This window comes from Oratosquilla oratoria, unplaced genomic scaffold (genome assembly GCF_046742065.1).
Source record: "Oratosquilla oratoria isolate Oo_2021 unplaced genomic scaffold, ASM4674206v1 SCAFFOLD45, whole genome shotgun sequence".
NCBI classification, from domain to species: domain Eukaryota; kingdom Metazoa; phylum Arthropoda; class Malacostraca; order Stomatopoda; family Squillidae; genus Oratosquilla; species Oratosquilla oratoria.
Window position 1 is genome coordinate 5,163,986 of NW_027467710.1, and position 22,198 is coordinate 5,186,183.

General features: G+C 43.0%; 1 protein-coding gene across 1 annotated transcript; it reads left to right on the plus strand.

Moving 5' to 3' along the window:
• The first annotated feature begins 17,653 nt into the window (after positions 1-17,653).
• Positions 17,654-21,875, plus strand: LOC143023152 (uncharacterized). Its single transcript, XM_076181665.1, has 3 exons — positions 17,654-17,809; positions 20,334-21,588; positions 21,679-21,875. Exons 1-3 carry the CDS (start codon positions 17,654-17,656, stop codon positions 21,873-21,875), a joined length of 1,608 nt encoding a protein of 535 aa, XP_076037780.1.
• Positions 21,876-22,198: the final 323 nt, after the last annotated feature.

Consider the following 22,198-nt stretch of genomic DNA (forward strand, 5'->3'; position numbering starts at 1 on the left):
AGACAGGCGACCAGTCCTTGGTCTCCCCTGCGTCCCGGTGGCAGGTGGTCAGGGGTTGCCCCAGAGTCCCGGAAGGCAGGTGCCCAATCTCTGGTCACCCCGGCGTCCCGGTGGCAGGCAACAGTGAGTTTTTAGGTTTATTCGTGTGCGTGGCTCATGATATGTTTGGACGTGTGTTTGAGAGTGTGCCTCTTTGCGAACTTGTGAGGGCTTGCAACTAACGTGGTCCTAGCCACCCTAGCGTCCCGAAAGGCAGGCGACCAGCCTTTGGTCGCCCCACTGTCCCGGAGGCAGGTCGCTAGGAGTTGCCCCAGCGTCCCGGTAGAGAAGTATCCAGTCTCTGGGCACTCCGACGTCCCGGTATTAGGCAACCGTGAGCTTCCAGGAAATGTTCTTCTGTGTGGCTCTCGATATGTTTGGATGTGTTTGAGTGTGTCTTTTTTCGTTTTAGTGAGCTCTTGGAATGAATGCAGTCATGGACACCCCAGCGTTCCAGAAGCCAGGCGATTTGTCATTGGTCTCCTCACCTTCCCGTCAGGAGTTGCCCCAGCGTCCCGGAAGGCAGGTGTCCAGTCAAAGGATACTTCGACATCCTGGTGGCAGGGCAGCTGTGAGATTGCAGGTATGTTTGTCTGTGTGGCTCTTGTTATTTTTGGATGTGATTTTCAGAATGTACCTCCTTTCTTTTTTGTGAGCTCTTGTAATGGGACCTTTCGCAGTCAGGCTCGTAGTTTCCTATTAGCGCTAGAATTTTCAATTGTGTGGGAATTCACGGGGCAAAGGGGTGACTTAGCTAATTTGGAAACCGATATTAAGAAAAAAATACGACATAAATTGCTGCATAAATGTATTTAAAATTTAAAACATGACTCTTAATGTTATAATTTTTACTTACTGGTGTGTGATAAGGCTTTGTTAATCTAATTATAAGATAAAACTAAAAATAGGTAATTATTTTTACTGAAGTAAGTGTAAGCAGTAAAAATTAGAGGATGTCGATTTCGGTTTGTGGAATTTATCTAAGAGTGTCGAAAAATAATGGATATCACTGTCACGTCCTGTATATGAAGATAATCAGTGAGATAAAATATAACAACAGTGGTGGCGGACGTACGCGTATTTGATGCGCGATGTATTGAAGCGATGAGTTGAAAAACGTCGCAGCGCTGCGCAGTGTGTCAACAGTTGAAGGGAAAGGAAGCACGCGCTCTGCTTCGCCCTTCTAGTTTCGTACAATGGCACAAGCAACTTCCGCAAAGCCTTTCGAGTGGACGAAGACTATTATCTTACATTACATTAAGCTACTAAAGCAGTACCCAGCCATTTGGAATATCAAGTGCAAAGAATATAAGATGAGAAATATAAAAAGTACAAACATCGAAAGCTGACTTCTTTTCTTTAACAAAATGTAATGTGCGGAATGAAGACATTACCAAAAAACTTTCTACCCTGAAAACACAACAGGGAAATGACTGCCATCAATGCATCAAAGAAGTCTGGTGTTGGCACGAAAAATGTATACACTCCAAAGCTGTGGTGGTTTAATGATTAAATGAATAGAGCGTCGGCAGACATTCTCTTGCCGTGAAAGCCAAATGATGACCGAGATCTGGTTGTTCGCGTAAGGTATTCGCAGTGGTGCAGTTCGTCCGGACGCTAGTGTTAAGGTATCAACACGACTACTGCATCAAATCGCTGATGCGTGATGGTACGTGTGGACGGGGCTTTAGTAATCGTACCGGAAAAAAGTCTTCGATACAAAAATATATTTCCTATACATTACATAGATTTGAGTATTGCTTGGTGCATTCAATTGAAAGTATATATCAGTATATGTCCATTGAAGTCGGTAGAAAATGACAAATTGCTTGGCTTGATACAATTATAGGCTGTTTTACGAATATCATCTGTAATTATAAATAGAGGCTCAAAGAATGCTATATGCCGTTTGCAATCATGAAATTAATTGACTTGAATTTTAGACACAATAATGTGCAACGATATACCTCTGTAAGTCTATAATACTTGCCCCAAAAAGTAATTATTTTTCGGCAAGAATTACAAAATCTGGCGGTGTCTGGTATCAAATCTCTCACTGCGAAAGGTCCCATTGATGCGGTCCTTCCCACCCCAGCGTCCCGGAAGGTAGGCGTCTAGTTGTTAGGTCTTCCAGTGTTCTGATGGCAGGTGTGTTTAGTATGTGTGTGTTCACCTTGGTCTTTTTGGATCACGTGTTGGACTCGTGATCGACAACTATTTCCCTCCCGGAAGAGAGCTCAGAGCGCGTATGACCGATCTATGGGTAATGCTATGACCTTACATACACACACACACACACACACACACACACACAACTCCCCGCCCTCGAGAATCGGAGTAACGGTCCGAAGCGCAGCAATACCGAAATAATTTCGGCCCTGGGCAGGATTCGAACCAGGTACTGCCACACCTCCGTACTGGCAGTCCAGTACTCTATCAACCGCGCCACCGAGTCGTGTACATATTCGTGTGTTTGTGTGTTATCAGTTCTATCCGAATATAAAAAAATAATAGGATTCATCCATTACCTATCAACTGTCTTCCAAACTATCCTGAATTCTTCTATAGATTCCGAAGGAAATTCTTTAGAAGGAAGGAAAATAGTTGAAGCATCGGCGGAGAACCTGAGACTCCTACAGATTCCGACAGACTCCACTCATGTTTCACTCCTCACTCCATCGGTCGTCCTTAGTGTAGTAGCACCGCGTTTGTGGCACCACACACGCGGCATTACTTGAACACCGTAGATGCAACCTTCACAGAATCACGTGCGTGACATATTTTAGGGTATTATTCTTTGTGCTGCGGAAGCTACTTGATAATGAGAAGATGGATTATGATATAAGCACACACAGACACACACACACATAAATATATCTTATTTTTTCAATTTCCCGGTGGTTTCTGAAAAAATGTATATATATATATATATATATATATATATATATATATATATATATATATATATATATATATATTACAGGTGAAAAATGTAATCACACATTTGTCAATAACGTAGAAACCACTGTTGGAGTAGAAAAGACTGGAAACGGGGAATCTATATATTTCGATTGCAAACTGCAATCCTCTTCAGTAGATACAAATAAGAGAGGGCGTGCTGTTTAAGTAGCACCCTTAACAAAAGAAAGGGGAACATGGGAAGATATCTCTACCCTCGTCTCACTCCGTATGTGAGGTCAGGAGGCAAATGAGCTTTCACTAGGTCCGGACTCTTCATCTCCAACCTAGTGAAAGCTCATTTGCCTCCTGACCTCACATACGGAGTGAGACGAGGGTAGAGATATCTTCCCATGTTCCCCTTTCTTTTGTTAAGGGTGCTACTTAAACAGCACGCCCTCTCTTATTTGTATCTACTGAAGAGGATTGCAGTTTGCAATCGAAATATATAGATTCCCCGTTTCCAGTCTTTTCTACTCCAACAGTGGTTTCTACGTTATATATATATATATGTATATACCTGTAAATGATTGGTGTAATTACTAACGCAACTAAATATGTCTCCATCTGATTACTACGTAAGCAGGCAGGGTTGAAGTCATCCAAATGTGTACATGAAATCAAACACACACACACAAATCCAGGGAAAGCATCACAATCTGTTATCTGCTGTGGGCATATTTTCATTAAGGATAAATCGGTAAAGATCAAGTTGTTTCCTAGTGTCATAGATGCAATTCTTATGTGTATCATTTGATAGCTTTCCATAAATAAGTACCGCAAGTTAATTGTAACGTCAGCAGTGCTTTTTATTTTATTTAGCTATTAATTTTTATTCATTTATTTATTTATTTTTGCGGGGGCTGCAGGGGAACCTTACACAACTACACCTAACCTAACATAAAAACTTTGGTTTTTAATGTCACGGTTCTGAATGGTCACAGGGCACAGTGTGGAAGGGTCTTTAAGCTACGGTTACACTAGTCAACGGAATGCTTGGAGTCCAACCTTACGGTTGAACAAGCATTCGACCATCCAACCCTGTCTTTGGACGAGTGGTTAGACTAGTTTAGGCGAGTCCAACCTTGCCATTGGAGATGTTCATGTTTCTGCCTGTCAACGTAATGCTTGGAGTCCAACCTTACGGCTGGACAAGCATTCTTTCATCCAACCCTATCTTTGGACGAATGGTTAGACTAGTTTAGGGGAGTCCAACCTTGCCGTTGGAGATGTCCATGTTTCTGCCTTTACAACGGTGTCAAAACAATCAACAGACCACAACAACAACAAGATTCTTGTGGTGCGCAGCGAGCTCCTTTCCAAAAATGGTGAAACCGCTTACTCAAGCTAGCTGGATTATGATGATTTCACCTCTTCGGCATGATCCTGTCCGCAGGGATAGAATCGTTGGTTACTGCCGATGAAATATTAAAATAATTCTTTTTGGGTGAAGAGGAGGTACCTTCGAGTTTGATTCCACACGGCGCCAGTTCGCAAAGAACCCGAAGTAGTCGTCGACCGAGGACAGAAGAGCAACGACCTTCAACTGTGCTCGAAGTAGACACGGGGGACCTTCTGGCGACGTTTAAGAGGACACCCGACAGCAAACATCCGGTCAGAGAGAGAGAGAGAGAGATGGGGGGGGGGGAGGAGAAAGAGACAGGAAGAGAGAGAGATATACAAAAACAGAGAGACATTGTTCCCTTGGATGATCAAAGGAGGTACTACCACCACCAACAACAACAACGAGTCGAAGTTCGGCGGTGAGATAGTAACCAAGAGCTTGCCCCAGAAGGCACTCAGCTGAGAGTCCACTCACCACCTTTGCCCTGTGAGCTCGGATAGCAACGTAAGTGGCAATCATTAAGATCGAAATAGAACGCGTCACGCCATACCGGAAGCTTCTTCACGAAGAAAGAAATCTTCTCGTACATACTATGACCTCAAATGAATAAACAAATCATTTCATACATAAATGAATTGATGAATAAATTGAGGAAGGTGGATCTAGAGGACGGGTCTTAGTCCGAGTTTATTCCTGACCGGTTTCACAATAAACAGGTCATAATAGGGGTGATAGGTGGTAATGGACATGGAGCTGCATAGTGTAGGTCTTATGGTCTCTTGCAGTCTCCTTCATTTTTACGTTCTTATGTTTTAAGACGTCTTCTTTATCCAACTTCCTCACCTAGTCACATTCTTGATGGGGCTAATCGTCTTATTTCTTTCCTTTTTCTTCGTCTTCCTTTTTTTTCCATCTTCTTCCTTTACCTTTCTACTTGTTTTCCTTCCCTTCCATTCCTCCTCTTCCACCTTTATTATCTTCTCTTCGCCTTCTACATCTTCATCTTCCTTTTCTTCTTCTTGTGGACAGTCCAAAGAACGCGGGAGTTCGTGACGATTCCCGTTCTGCTTCTGGTGACGATTCTTGGACTCGGAGACCTCCGTCGCCTACAAGGTACCTGCGTCGTTGTTTTTCTTCCCCCTTCCCCTCTCTTCCACTCCCTCCTTAGTCGCAAAGCGCAATAGAATGGACTCTGTGGAGAGTGTCCAAGACGGTGACGCGCGCGGTCGTGTCTGTAAATGCTTTAAAGAATGTGAACAACAGTAACCACGTTTGATGGATACTGAAAGGACCCGGGATTTTTTTTCTAGTATTAAGAATATTGGCGGAATGAATATTGCCTCAAGATAATGATTCTAGGTTTTTGAATTCTGTTTGAGTTCTCGTGAAGGAAAATTTATGTTCAGTTCCCTCCATGTCTTTCGCCCCCCAGTCCTCCGTGGTTCTGTTGTTCCACGAAATTCTCCGCATCTGCTTTTCCGTCTGCCGAAATCTTTCGGAATCTCACAGAATCTGTCATTCAGAATCCACAATTCTGTCGTAGTTTACCAGATTCTGCCAAAGTCTGTCGGAAACTACAAGAGTCTTTCGGAGTTGGTCGAAGTCTGAAGGAGTCTCCGTGTCTCAAGTTCCCTGCAAAAGATTTCTTTTGTTTTTTTGGGGGGGAAGAATTCACGATAGTTTGGAATGCGCCTCATCGTTATTGGATGATTCCTATTAATTCTTTATGATATTTAGATAAAACTACCCACGCACAAACACATGTATATGCGCACACACACACACACACACACGCCACACAAACATGCACACACCACACACATTACTATACACATACACACACATATACATAAATACACACACACACACACACACACACACACACACACACACACACACACACACACACACATATATATATATATATGTATATATATATATATATATATATATATATATATATATATATATGCGCCCACATACAGAAGCACATGCATTTATATATATATATATATATATATTTACATAAATATATATATATATACATATATATATATATATTTATATATATATATATACACGTCTATATATACAGTATATATATATATAGTTGGGCATGCCTTAAAAGTCATACATACATACTGTTCCCAGTCAGCTTCAGGGCGGCCATATCTGTGTTGTTGTTTTCAGTTTGCTCTCCGAGCGCCCTCCGCCGCTCGCCCGGGAGGAACTTGTAGGAGCCGCACACTCGAGACGACCGACTACACGACTTCGAGGAACGACGAACCGGACTTCTCTTGGATCCATGGGATATAATGTAAGTGACATTGCTTTTTTTAAGAATAAGTTTGTATTTTATTGCAATATAGAGGATGAAATGTATAGTCGTAGACTTCGGTCACTGTGATTTCATTGGTTAAGAGTGACTTTGAAATCACTTATGTTGTCCGACTGTACTTTTTCATCTTCCATTTTGTATGTGTGTATGTGTAAGTGGAGGGCCACGAAGTGCGTGCGCGGGTCCACGTGATTTCCTCGCGAATTGCGAGATGTTCCGCGTAATGCCCATTATGGACCCGCGCGCTGAAAGTGCATGTCGCGCAGCACAAGAGACAGAGTTGTAATGTACGTAGCGCACGAAAGCTTCAGCAAAACGTGTGATCGCCACATGATGATCCTCGCGTACAAGGTCCAAAGTGTATGTGCGTTTCGTATGATGCGACTACCGTGGGAAGCGTGTTCTCCGTACATTCGAGAAGGTCTATATGTGCTGCGCACCTCTTGGTGTGCTGGAAGACTACACGTATGTGTGACTCTGTTTAGGTCAACACGTGTGATCTGAATGTGCACATGCATGCTTATGAGCTTGAGTGTGTGGGTTTGTTCGTCTGTATGGTTCTTATAATGCTTGAGCGTGTGTTTGAGAACGTGTCCCGTTGCGTAATTATAAGCGCTTCCGATGAATGTGGACCTGGCCACCCCAGCGTCCCGGAAGGCAGGAGACCACTTCTTCATCTCCCCAGCGTCCCGGTGGCAGGTGGTCAGGAGTTGCCCCAGCGTCCCGGAGGGCAGGTGCCCAGTCTCTGGTCACCCCGGCGTCCCGGTGGCAGGCAACAGTGAGCTTGTAGGTTTGTGCGTGTGCGTGGATCTTGATATGTGTCCATGTGTGTCTGACAGTGTGCCTCTTGGCATATCTGTGAATGAATGCAGTCCTGACCACCCCAGCGTCCCGGAAGGCAGGAGACCACTTCTTCATCTCCCCAGCGTCCCGGTGGCAGGTGGTCAGGAGTTGCCCCAGCGTCCCGGAGGGCAGGTGTCCAGTCTCTGGTCACCCCGGCGTCCCGGTGGCAGGCAACCGTGTGCTTGTAGGTTTGTACGTGTGCGTGGATCTTGATATGTTTGCATGTGTGTCTGACAGTGTGCCTCTTGGCATATCTGTGAATGAATGCAGTCCTGACCACCCCAGCGTCCCGGAAGGCAGGAGACCACTTCTTCATCTCCCCAGCGTCCCGGTGGCAGGTGGTCAGGAGTTGCCCCAGCGTCCCGGAGGGCAGGTGTCCAGTCTCTGGTCACCCCGGCGTCCCGGTGGCAGGCAACAGTGAGCTTGTACGTTTGTGCGTGTGCGTGGATCTTCATATGTTTGCATGTGTGTCTGACAAAGTGCCTCTTGGCATATCTGTGAATGAATGCAGACCTGACCACCCCAGCGTCCCGGAAGGCAGGAGACCACTTCTTGATCTCCCCAGCGTCCCGGTGGCAGGTGGTCAGGAGTTGCCCCAGCGTCCCGGAAGGCAGGTGTCCAGTCTCTGGTCCCTCCGGCGTTCCGGTGGCAGGCAACCGTGAGCTTGTAGGTTTGTACGTGTACGTGAATCTTCATATGTTTGCATGTGTGTCTGACAGTGTGCCTCTTGGCATATCTGTGAATGAATGCAGTCCTGACCACCCCAGCGTCCCGGATGTCCTGTGACCAGTTACTGTTCTCCCGAGCGGCGCGGTGGCATGCGTTCAGGTGTTGCCCCAGCGTCCCGGAGGGCAGGTGTCCAGTCTCTGGTCACCCCGGCGTCCCGGTGGCAGGCAACAGTGAGCTAGTCGGTTTGTCCTTGTGCGCGTATCTTGATATGTTTGATTGTGTGTCTGACAGTGTGCCTCTTGGCATATCTGTTAATGAATGCAGTCCTGACCACCCCAGCGTCCCGGAAGGCAGGAGACCACTTCTTCATCTCCCCAGCGTCCCGGTGGCAGGTGGTCAGGAGTTGCCCCAGCGTCCCTGAGGGCAGGTGCCCAGTTTCTGGTCACCCCGGCGTCCCGGTGGCAGGCAACAGCGAGCTTGTGGGTTTTTGCGTGTGCGTGGATCTTGATATGTTTGCATGTGTGTCTGACAGTGTGCCTCTTGGCATATCTGTGAATGAATGCAGTCCTGACCACCCCAGCGTCCCGGAAGGCAGGAGACCACTTCTTCATCTCCCCAGCGTCCCGGTGGCAGGTGGTCAGGAGTTGCCCCAGCGTCCCGGAGGGCAGGTGTCCAGTCTCTGGTCACCCCGGCGTCCCGGTGGCAGGCAACCGTGAGCTTGTAGGTTTGTACGTGTGAGTGGATCTTGATATGTTTGCATGTGTGTCTGACAGTGTGCCTATTGGCATATCTGTGAATGAATGCAGTCCTGACCACCCCAGCGTCCCGGAAGGCAGGAGACCACTTCTTCTTCTCCCCAGCGTCCCGGTGGCAGGTGGTCAGGAGTTGCCCCAGCGTCCCGGAGGGCAGGTGTCCAGTCTCTGGTCACCCCGGCGTCCCGGTGGCAGGCAACCGTGAGCTTGTAGGTTTGTACGTGTGCGTGGATCTTGATAAGTTTGCATGAGTGTCTGACAGTGTGACTATAGGAATATCTGTGAATGAATGCAGTCCTGACCACGCCAGCGTCCAGGAAGGCAGGAGACCACTTCTTCATCGCCCCAGCGTCCCGGTGGCAGGTGGTCAGGAGTTGCCCCAGCGTCCCGGAGGGCAGGTGTCCAGTCTCTGGTCACCCCGGCGTCCCGGTGGCAGGCAACAGTGAGCTTGTAGGTTTGTACGTGTGCGTGGATCTCGATATGTTTGGACGTGTGTTTGAGTGTGCGTCTTTGCATATCTGTTAATGAATGCAGTCCTGACCACCCCAGCGTCCCGGAAGGCAGGAGACCACTGCTTCTTCTCCCCAGCGTCCCGGTGGCAGGTGGTCAGGAGTTGCCCCAGCGTCCCGGAGGGCAGGTGTCCAGTCTCTGGTCACCCAGGCGTCCCGGTGGCAGGCAACAGTGAGCTTGTACGTTTGTGCGTGTGCGTGGATCTTCATATGTTTGCATGTGTGTCTGACAAAGTGCCTCTTGGCATATCTGTGAATGAATGCAGACCTGACCACCCCAGCGTCCCGGAAGGCAGGAGACTACTTCTTGATCTCCCCAGCGTCCCGGTGGCAGGTGGTCAGGAGTTGCCCCAGCGTCCCGGAGGCCAGGTGCCCAGTCTCTGGTCACCCCAGCGTCCCGGTGGCAGGCAACCGTGAGCTTGTAGGTTTGTACGTGTGCGTGGATCTCAATATGTTTGGACGTGTGTTTGAGTGTGCGTCTTTGCATATCTGTTAATGAATGCAGTCCTGGACACCCTAGCGTCTCGGTGGCAGGTGGTAAGGAGTTGCCTCAGCATACCGGAAGGGATGGTGCGGTGTACGTGGATGCTAATGCCATTGTACGATTGTCAGAGATGTTCTCCCTTCTGGTATATAAATAAGATTAAATTTATTTATATTCCTTTATCAAAACTTTTTTTACTGATTGGATTTAGATGTACCAATTTTGTGTAGGAACCATATGGGCGTATATGCTTCTCGCCAACCCGAGTTTACATACGTTTTGTTAGAGTACTTTACTTAATACACTGTTTTCCATTGTAATATATTTTCATTATCCACCCTATTAGATATGGTGGCAGCCGGTTAAACAAGATTGTGAACGTTTCTTTTGTGCATTCGTATTTCGGAACGCTACGTTGAACTTTCAACATTCCAGATCTCTGGCTAATCAGTTGGTAGCATCGTGTGTTTATGTACAGTTCTTTTGTGTATATCTTGTACTTGTATACAGTTCTTATGTATGTTTCTTGTAATTGTATACTGTACTTATTTCTCTTGTATTGATTTGTGTATTTCTATGTATAGTCCTTATAAATCATGTACTTATGTATATTATGTTTATGTACTGGGGCAGTGGTCCCCAACCTTAGGCTGAGGGCTACATCTGTCATTATAAACACAGCGGAGGTCGCCTTCCCCAGAGAGAGAGATTTTCTTACCGGTAAGCATCGTATGTAGCATTCGTCTGTCCCACACCCTCACTCACTCCTCCCCTCCAATACATTCTTTCTCTCTCTCATCGATTATGCAACAAGTAATTATTTCACTGGATTAATATTACATATTTCCTTAATTGTTATTGTTTTAATATATATATATATATATATATATATATATAGATATATATATATATATATATATTACAAAGGATTACAAAGGCGGAGCATGCCGAAAGGTGACCTTTTGATCCATATCTAGGTCGGATGCTAAAAAAAAATCATATTAATAATAAAACAATAAATAAAAAAATATAATAATGTAAATAACAAATAAAATACATAAATAAATGCATAGGTATAGTTAAATAATAAACAAACAGGTAAATAGTAAATAATAATAAATTGACATATAACTAATAATAAATGAAAATCAGACAGACAAATGATGACAAAACAAAAGCAAATAATATGAGATAAATTATAATCATTACAGCATCTTACTTAGGTATTTATCTAACTGATTCTTAAAGCTTCAAACTGAACTACATTGCACTACCTGTGCTGGAAGTTTATTCCATTCATTTACTACACGGTTGGCAAAGTTGTTTCTACCTACTTCCAAATTGAATCTATTTCCGGATAGTTTGAGACCATTGTTTCTTGTCTGATTCTCATTCAATGTGAAAATTTGGTCACTTTTGATGTTGTCAATTCCCTTTAAAATCTTAAAGACCTGTATCAAGTCACCTCTGAGTCTACTCTTTTTTAGGGAAAACAGATTCATGTGTTTTAGTCGATTTTCGTATGATTTATTTTTGATATTTGGAATCAGTTTTGTGGCTCGCCGTTGTACTTTTTCCAGTCTGTCAATGTCTTTAATGAGATTCGGTGACCATACGGAAACAGCATATTCCAAATGTGGACGAACTAACGATTTATATAGCTTGTTAATGAGTGATGGACTTTTGAAATCAAAAGATCGCGCAATCAGTCCCAGAATCTTATTTGCTTTCTCAGAGGCTGAAATACACTGCTTGGATGATTTGAGGTCGTTACTGATAATTACGCCGAGATATTTTTCACTATCCACTTTTGTTAACGAATTACCAAATAACTTGTAATCGTACTTACTGTTATTTTTACCTATGTGCATTACCTTGCATTTACTTGTGTTAAATTTCATTAGCCCCTTTTCAGACCATTGCTGTAATTGATCTAAATCTTCTTGAATATCTAATTGGTTTGAGTGATCATTTGCCATTCCGCACAGTTTTGTATCATCAGCAAATTTGGAAACAGTAGATTTTAGTCCATGGTCTATATCATTTATATATACTATGAATAGAAGTGGCCCAAGAACGGAACCCTGAGGAACTCCACTTGCAACACTTTTCCATCCAGAAGTATTTCCATTTAAAACAACTCTCTGTTTTCGACCATCCAACCTAATAGGCTACCACTTATTCCATGCAAAGCTAATTTAGTAAGTAGTCTTTCGTGTGGGACGGTATCAAAAGCTTTTGCAAAGTCTAGATATATTAAATCTATATTGTTTCTTTTGTCATAATTCGAGATAACTGTGTTGTAGAATTCTAGTAAGTTAGTCACGCAAGAACGTTTCCGTCTGAAACCATGCTGGCTATCATTTATCAAACGGTTACTTTCTAAATGATGTTCGATAGCATCTCTGATGATAGTTTCCATTAATTTCTAATGGAACAACAATCTCATTTTTCATTTCCTTTAAGATTCTTGGATGCCAACCATCCGGCCCTGGTGTTTTATTAACTTTGAGTTTGTCTATACACCTTTTCATTTTTTCTTTTGTTATATTTACCGTAGTAAGTTTATCCTAGACTTTTCACAGGTTTCAGTTTGGAATTCACTTTAAGGTGTTTCGTTTACGAATACCGAGCTAAAATAATTGTTTAAGATATTACACATTCCTTCATTTGAATATTCAAGTTGACCGTCAGCAGATAATAGTGGACCAATGTGATTCCTAACAACCTTTTTATCTCTAATGTAACTATAGAATTCTTTGGGATTCTCTTTGGATTTATCAGCGATTTTCATTTCGTATTGTCGTTTTCTTTTTCTTATTGTCTTTTTTAAATCTCTCTGTATTGATACATAACTTTCATAGTCATTAGATGCACCCGAGCACTTATACTTCTTATAAGCCTGTCTCTTTTTAGCAATACTTTTTTCAGTTTCTTTGTCGAGCCACTTTGGGCGAGCCTGATTTGGGGGACGTCTGTCCTTAAAAGGAATGTAAGTTTGAATCATCTTAGTGAGCGTATTTTGAAATATTTCCCACATCTGATCTACTGGTCTTTCGTTTAATTTTGCCTCCCAATCTGTAAGCTGAAGCTCCTGACGTAGTCCTATGAACTGAGCTTTACTGAAATCGGGTATTTTAGAAACACAAGTATCTATTCTAAAATTGTTTAGGAGTTTGAATCTAACTAAGTTGTGATCGCTATTTGCAACAGATTCACCGACTTCTACATCAGTTACCATGCTTTCACGGCTAGTGATCAAAAGATCGAGTAAGTTTCCATATCTTGTGGGCTCTTTTACATGTTGAATTAAGTAATTGTCACCAAGAAAATCAATCAAGCGACTACCTATATGGCCATGTTCAAGGGTCATCCAATCAATGTCAGTAAAATTGAAATCACCCATTATCAATAAATCCCGGTTGCAGAAACTAGACAGTTCTTGAAATAACAGTTGGTCGTCTGCTAATGATAATCTTTTTGGCCTATGTATTACACCTATATTCATTTTTTGTCCATTTGTTTGGGTTAACTCAACCCACAAACTATCATATGCATCCTGTTTCACTTTCTCTAAAACACAAGCATGAACATTGTTTTTAACGTACAATAGAACACCCCCACCTTTCTTGTGGTTTCTATCCTGATGAAAGTGTTTAAATCCCGCAATATTAAATTCAGCTTCGAACTCTGTACCATTTAACCATGTCTCAGTTATTCCTATCATATCGGGATTTTCGCTTTTGACATACGCCTGTATTTCTTGAAATTTGTTTCTAATACTACGAGCATTAAAGTACATGATATTTTTTCCTCCACTATAATTACATCCCATCGTGATCTTTTGTCTTCCACTGACATTACATCCTATCTTGATATTTTGGCCTTCATTGACATTCTGTCCGGTATCCCTTCCTAAAATTATATTTTGTCCTTCACTGACATTATATCCTACCGTGATATTTTCTCCTCCATTATCATTACATCCTATCGTGATATTTTGTTCTCCACTACCATTACTTCCCATCGTAATATTTTGTCCTCCACTGTCATTACATCCCATTGCGACATTTTGTCCTATGATATTACATCCTAATGTTACATTTCGTCCTCTAGCGACATTACATACTATCATGATATTTTGGCCTTAATTGACATTCTGTCCGGTAACCCTTCCTAAAATTATATTTTGTCCTTCACTGACATTATATCCTACCGTGATATTTTCTCCTTCACTGACATTATATCCTACCGTGATATTTTCTCCTTCACTGACATTATATCCTACCGTGATATTTTCTCCTCCATTATCATTGCATCCTATCGTGATATTTTGTTCTCCACTATCATTACTTCCCATCGTGATCTTTTGTCTTCCACTCTCATTACATCCCATTGCGACATTTTGTCCTATGACATTACATCCTAATGTGACATTACATCCTATCATGATATTTTGGCCTTCATTGACATTATATCCTACCGTGATATTTTCTCCTCCATTATCATTACATCCTATCGTGATATTTTGTTCTCCACTATCATTACTTCCTATCGTGATATTTTGTTCTCCACTATCATTACTTCCGATTGACACATTTTGTCATATAACATTACATCCTAATGTGACATTTCGTCCTCTAGCGACATTATATCCTAAAGTATATATATATATATATATATATATATATATATATATATATATATATATATATATATATATATACTCATAAAACTCTGATAATCTTGTTTGCTTGAAACCGTCACCCAGCCAATCAGAAGAGATATGACGTCACGACTGAGGACCAGCCAAGCAGAAGAAGGTTATCAGAAGAGATATAACGTCACGACTGAGGACCAGCCAATCAGAAGAAGAGACATGGCGTCACGATATCATATGATGCATAGTGTTCCAAGCAACGACATGACGTCACAATCTTCTGCATTTCACTTCCTACAACAACGTATCATTTAACATTTTATTTGACCCAACATACAATGTATCTATATATACTTATAAATTTTTCATATTCGCTTGCTTGTGGTAGTCCTTCGGTAACAAAGATGACGTACTTATCCCCTGAATGATGATTAGTGAAAGGATTAGAATAGTAGTTACAATAAAAACAATAATAGCAGTAGTAAACAGCAGTATTAGCATTAATCATGGTTTAATGCTTATTCCATCTTTGGTATAGTAATTTTGATATCAGTTTTAGGATCTAGTTTCTTTGAAGGTGAATTCTTTGGTGACTTCTTAGGCCAAACTCGGAGGCACAGATCCTACCGCAAGTGGGACAGGGAATTCCTTGTGTCGGGTTAACAAGACCTCGTGCCATGCGTTCATGTCTGCGGTTTTGTCGCTCGATCCTAATATTCGTGCGAGCGGCTTCAAATATGTCCACAGCCTGATGGACTCTTAATCTCCAGCTTTCTCGGTCACTGGCCAGAGTTTCAAGTTGGTCAACACAGATGTTGCATTGTTTGAGGGTGGCCTTTATTTGGTCTTTAAACCGCTTTTTTGGTCCTCCCGGAAAGCGGTTTCCATCCCTCAGCTCGCCGTATAGTATTTGACGTGAGAGGCGACATTCAGGCATTCTGATCACATGACCGATCCACCGGAGCTGGCGACGTACTATCATTGATTCAATACTGATGGTTGAAGCATTTTGTAAGATAGTTACATGAGAGATTCGGTCACGCCATGTGATGCTAAGGATAGTTTGAAGACAGCGTATATGAAACCCTTCAAGTCTTCTGATTTGGGCCTTGTATAAGGTCCAAGTTTCACTGCCAAATAGTAAGATGGATAGACAGATTGCCTGATAAATCTTAATTTTAGTCTGCACAGTTAGATCACGGTTTAGGAAGACGCGTTTGGATAATTTTCCAAAGCTTGAGCTTGCCAATCTAATCCTGGTCTGGATTTCATTTTCTGTGTCACAAGTTGCAGAGAGAATGCAACAAGTTGCACAGAGAATGTTTTCATATTCAGTATCTAAAAGTATAGCCAACTCCTGAGTTAGCATCTATGAGGCATAATGAGTTTATCAAAATATTACGAACCCTATAAATCATATGATGCGTAGTGTTCCAAGCAACGACGACATGACGTCACAATCTTCTGCATTTCACTTCTTATAAGTAATCAAGTCACTGCCTTCGTCTACTGAATAGAACATTGTCTTAATAAATATTTTATTGACAATTTTATTAACGTATAATTTAACATTTTATTTGACCCAACGGGTTACGGGTGGTCTAGTATGTATACACACACACACACACATATATATATACACACACTTATATAGAAATGTTAAAATGAAGGATGTTTCACAGTTTTCTGGCTGACTCTTGCGGGCGCCATGGAGCCCGCCAGCTACATGTTGGGAACCAATGAATTAGGGTATGCACTGTGTGTGGACTGTGTTATATGTGCTTTGTTTTTGTCTTGCCTGGTCATTTCCTCTTTTCGTTTTCTCGGTGGGGTCACTGAGTGGTGGTGGCCGAGCAATGTTGTGGTGTGCGTGCATGCTAATTGCACTGTACGAATGTCATACATGCTTTCCCTTTTGTATATCAATATGAAATTTATTTATATTAATTTATTATAAATATTGTATTGATTGGATTTACATGAGCCACTTTTGTGAGGGAACCATGCGAGGTTGTATGGTTCCCGTCGAGCCAGGCTGCATTCACGCAACGCAGTTTCTATTACGCCATCAGAGTGTACGCACGTTTTGTCGGAGTCCTTCAATTGATCTAATATACTGTTTCCCATTGTACTATACTTTCCTTAGCCACCCTCATACAAGCAGGTGTCCAGAGAATGGTCACCCCGGCGTCCCGGTGTCAGGCAACAGTGAGCTTGTAGGTATGTTAGTCTGTGTGTCTCTTATTATGTTTGGACGTGTGTTTGAGTGTGTCTCTTTGCCTGTTTGTGAGCACTTGCAATGAACATGGTCCTCTCCACCCCAGCGTCTCGGAAGGCAGGCGACCAGTCCTTTGTCCCACCAACGTCACGGTAGCAGGTGATCAGAAATTGCCCCAGCGTCCTGGTAGGCAGGTGTCCAGTCTCTGGTTCCTCCAGCGCCCCGGTGGCTGGAAACCGTGAGCTTGTAGTTATGTTTGTGTGGCTCTTGATATGTTTGGATGTGTTTGAGAGTGTGCCTCTTTGCGTGTTTGCGAGTGTTTCTAATGAATGCAGTCTTGGCCACCCCAGCGTCCCGGAAGACAGGCGACCAGTCCTTGGTCTCCCCTGCGTCCCGGTGGCAGATGGTCAGGGGTTGCCCCAGAGTCCCGGAAGGCAGGTGCTCAATCTCTGGTCACCCCGGCGTCCCGGTGGCAGGCATCAGTGATTTTTTAGGTTTATTCGTGTGCGTGGCTCATGATATGTTTGGACGTGTGTTTGAGAGTGTGCCTCTTTGCGAACTTGTGAGCGCTTGCAACGAACGTGGTCCTAGCCACCCCAGCGTCCCGAAAGACGGCCGAGCCTTTGGTCGCCCCATTGTCCCGGAGGCAGGTCGCTAGGAGTTGCCCCAGCGTCCCGGTAGAGAAGTATCCAGTCTCTGGTCACTCCGACGTCCCGGTATTAGGCAACCGTGAACTTCCAGGAAATGTTCGTCTGTGTGGCTCTCGATATGTTTGGATGTGTTTGAGTGGGTTTTTTTTTTTTTTTTTTTTTTTTTTTTTTGTGAGCTCTTGGAATGAATGCAGTCATGGACACCCCCCAGCGTTCCAGAAGCCAGGCGACATGTCCTTGGTCTCCTCACCTTCCCGTCAGGAGTTGCCCCAGCGTCCCGGAAGGCAGGTGTCCAGACAATGGATACTTCGGCATTCTGGTGGCAGGCAGCTGTGAGATTGCAGGTATGTTTGTCTATGTGGCTCTTGTTATTTTTGGATGTGCGTTTGACAGTGTACCTCCTTGCTTTTTTGTGAGCTCTTGAAATGGATGCGGTCCTTCCCACACCAGCGTCCCGGAAGGTAGGCGTCTAGTTGTTAGGTCTTCCAGTGTTCTGGTGGCAGGTGTGTTTAGTATGTGTGTGTTCACCTTGGTCTTTTTGGATCACGTGTTGGACTCGTGATCGACAACTATTTCCCTCCCGGAAGAGAGCTCAGAGCTCGTATGACCGATCTATGGATAATGCTATGACCTTACACACACACACACACACACCCAACTCCCCGCCCACGGGAGTCGGAGTAACGACACGAAGCGCAGCGATACCGAAATAATTTCGGCCCTGGGCAGGATTCGAACCAGGTACTGCCACACCTTACTGGCAGTCCAGTGCTCTATCAACCGCGCCACCGAGTCGTGTACATATTCGTGTGTTTGTGTGTTAGCAGTTCTATCCGAATATAAAAAAATAATAGGATTCATCCATTAACTATTAACTGTCTTCCAAACTATCCTGAATTCTTCTAGGGATTCCGAAGGAAATTCTTTGGAAGGAAAATCGCTGAGGCATCGGCGGAGAACCTGAGACTCCTACAGATTCCGACAGACTCCACTCATGTTTCACTCCTCACTCCATCGGTCGCCCTTAGTGTAGTAGCACCGCGTTTGTGGCACCACACACGCGGCATTACTTGAACACCGTAGATGCAACCTTCACAGAACCACGTGCGTGACATATTTTAGGGTATTATTCTTTGTGCTGCGGAAGCTACTTGATAATGAGAAGACGGATTATGATATAAGCACACACAGACACACACACACATAAATATATCTTATTTTTTCAATTTCCCGGTGGTTTCTGCAAAAAAAAAAAAAAAAAAAAAAAAAAAAATAATAATAATAATAATATATTTTTGCAGAAACCACCGGAAAATTGAAAAAACAGATACCGAACGTTTTCGTCTATTTAGACATGTTCAAAGGTACAAAAAAAAAAAAAAAAAAAAAACAATACAGAAGGAAACAATAAGTACATAAGAAGACAAGGATACTCGGAGAGGTCCCATGTTACATTTTATCACACGCAATTTTGTCAATAATAAAATTGTCCAATTTAAATAAACCCAAACTCAAGTTCATATTGATAAAACAAAAACCAAAGCTAGGAAATGTTTTCTTAATACGTCGCAGGTCAAACCATTTAATTATAAAAATATGCTAACAATTCCGTACCACGAAAATTTAATCCATCTTCCTAGCATTTTTGAAAAATTTGGTATCCAGATAATATTCAAAAATAATAATAACATTAAGAGTCTGTTAATTAAAAGTTCTCCAAGAAGTAAAGAAGGATGTATTTATAATACACCATGTAAAAACTGTGATTTTATTTATATAGGCCAAACAGGCAAAGGCTTAGAAAAAAGAATAGGCCAACATAAATATAGCATTAGAACGGGGCAAGTGTCCGGTGGATTATTTGCCCACCAAAGGGATTATGGTCATAATATTGTTGCGTGATCGCAAGTATGTGTTCCTTTGTAATAAATGTACTTTTCATGTTACCACTTGTTCTACGGAGCGACCGCCCTAATTTTTTCGTCTTTCTGAATTACCGATCGTATGAAATATAATATTCTTTGTTCCGTGTGTATTATTCCTTTGTTATCCTTTTATTTTAGTTAGTTAGGATATTGTTTATATTGTATATTGTACCTTATTATGTTGATAATATCTGTGTGTATTATGTTATTCTACTCACCCTGCCTGTAATGAAATAAATAATAACGGCTTGTGAGTTAGCAACTGCGGCCCCCTCATGGTGACCGCAGTCACGAGTGAATACGCATTCGTATTCTTTCTCTCTCTAATTTCTGAACCCGTACAGAGCGGACACTTCCCGCTCCTCTATAAAATCTCTAGGTTAAGTGTGTTAGGTGGACCCTAGTGGTAACAAGTGGTCCGGGTAGGCATAAAATAAGTGTGTGTGTAGTGCTAAGTGAAATGTACATAATTTATGTTAGAACACCATAGTTTTGCCTTAACCTTGCCCCTTTGAGTTATCCACCGGTCACCTAAACCTATTGACATACGTGCTTGAAGGTACTGCACAGATTTATTTGATGTGCAGTACATTGTTACCCTGCCATTTAGGCTCAATATGGTTCGTCGATGATTGGAGGTAGAATTGTTTCTCCAATTAAGATTGGGCATTAATGGGAGGCGTAACAAGTGGGGGCCTTACGACCGGGATAGTAGCCATTAGTGCATTTATATTGTTAGAACGCCTATACGGTTGTGGTTCATCGCCGAGATTTGTGGTAAGCTATTGAATTGTTACCATTATTTCATGCTCTTGCGATACCAGCTAACAGTTGCATTACCATACGTGTGGCTAATCCCTATTATACGTATTTCATTAATTCAATAGGTTGCCAACTAGCTAATAAGCAACATTTTGTTATTCCTTGTCTTCCAACATCTTAGTTCAACATGTTCAACTTGGAGAACTTCGTAAAGGCGCCTTCAGCCGAAGAGGTAAGGAAGCTTAACAAACCAGAGTTAGAGATGATAGCACATCATTATCAAATAAGCGAGTGCTCCGGTTTAAATAAGAACCCCTTGAAAAACAAAATTGTTGAGTACTTAGAGGAAAATAAACTCGTCCTCGCCTCACGGGAAGATGTTGGGGGTGCTAGCCCCGTAAATGATTTAGCTTTACAGGTTGAACTTAAGAAGTTGGAACTAGAAATAGAGAGACTCAAGTCTCAAAGTCATGGTATAGAAAAAACACCTAATATTCCGAAATTTAACGAGGATGAACCAGACAAGTTCTTTTCTATTTTCGAGAAGTTAGCACGTATGTACCAATGGCCATTCAGCCAGTGGACGCAGATGGTGTATGGTGCCCTCTCGGGAAAAGCTCTCGACACATTTATTGCACTTTCCGAGAGTCAGAGTAGTGATTATTATGTACTTAAATATAATATTCTACAAGCATACCAACTTGTTCCTGAAGCCTACCGGCAACAATTCAGGAAATGTAGGAAATCCAACCAGGAGACATACGTGGAGTACTTCCAACGAAAGCTCCGCTTGTTCACCCGGTGGGTGGAGAGCGAGGAGGCTCACGTAGACCTGGAGAAACTCAAAGGGTTAATATTGATGGAAGATATTAGAAATAATATCCCTCCAGATGTGCGAGCCAACTTGGATCAGCGAGGTATTCGTACCTTGGCAGAGGCTGGCCCAGCGGCCGACTATTACCATTTAACTCATCCTAGAATGCATTCCAGGTCTCACCCTACCTTGCCCCAAAGCTCCCCCCCCACTAGGGACTCCAAGCCAGTCGGACCTCCACAGGCTCCTCGACCACCGGCTCACTCATCATCTGCTTCATCTACCTCAGGTAAGCCTATTGATAGTGAGACCAGGGAATCTACCCTCACTGGAGGCAGGAGCTATTGCAAGTATTGCAAAAGACCAGGACATCATGTTGATGAATGTTTCAAACTACAACAAAGAAAGGTTCCTCTCCAAGGGTCCCCCTCTCTCTCGATCAATGTGGCCAAGCAATCGGAAAGTTTTTTGGAGCCCTGTCTCACTGCTGTTAGCCCATCAGTTGTCCCAGATAATCCTTCCTCACCTATGTTATCAACATTTGAACCATTCTGTTCTTCTGGTTCAGTGGCCCTTAATCAAGATAGCCCACCTACATCTATCAAGCTTCTGAGAGACACAGGCTCAGCCCTATCATTAATTACAAAAGATGTGGCTGCTTTGATAAATGTATGTTATACTGGGAATTGGGTCCTTGTGAACGGTTTAACAGGCGGGTCACGTATCCCTATATGCCAAGTATACTTGCGGTCAGATATTAGGACAGGTTATGCCCAGGTAGGAGTAGTCGACAAGTTACCTGTAGAAGGAGTTTCACTTCTGATAGGAAATGACCTCGCCGGGGGCACGATGTTACCTAATGTCATAGTCTCCTCGTGTCCCTCTGCCGAGAATAATACTTCCCAATAAGAGGCAGACATTCCGGGCATATTCCCTGCATGTGCTGTTACTCGTAGCATGAGCCGCAGGGTGGAGGCAGAGATTAGCGAGCATAATGAGGATGCTCATGTTGGTGTAATTACCCCCCAACCTAGTGAGAACACCGAGGATGTTCCTACTCAGCCTGACCTTGCTGATTTAAATCTAGGTGAATTTTTTGAAACTTCTCCTCCACCCGGTCACCTTCATAATAGGTTTGATAGCGAAAACGACACTGAGGGAGACAATGTTACCACCCTGGATAGTTTCGGTTCCTCCCCAGTCACTAGGAGTAGGCTCATTTGTTTCCAAAA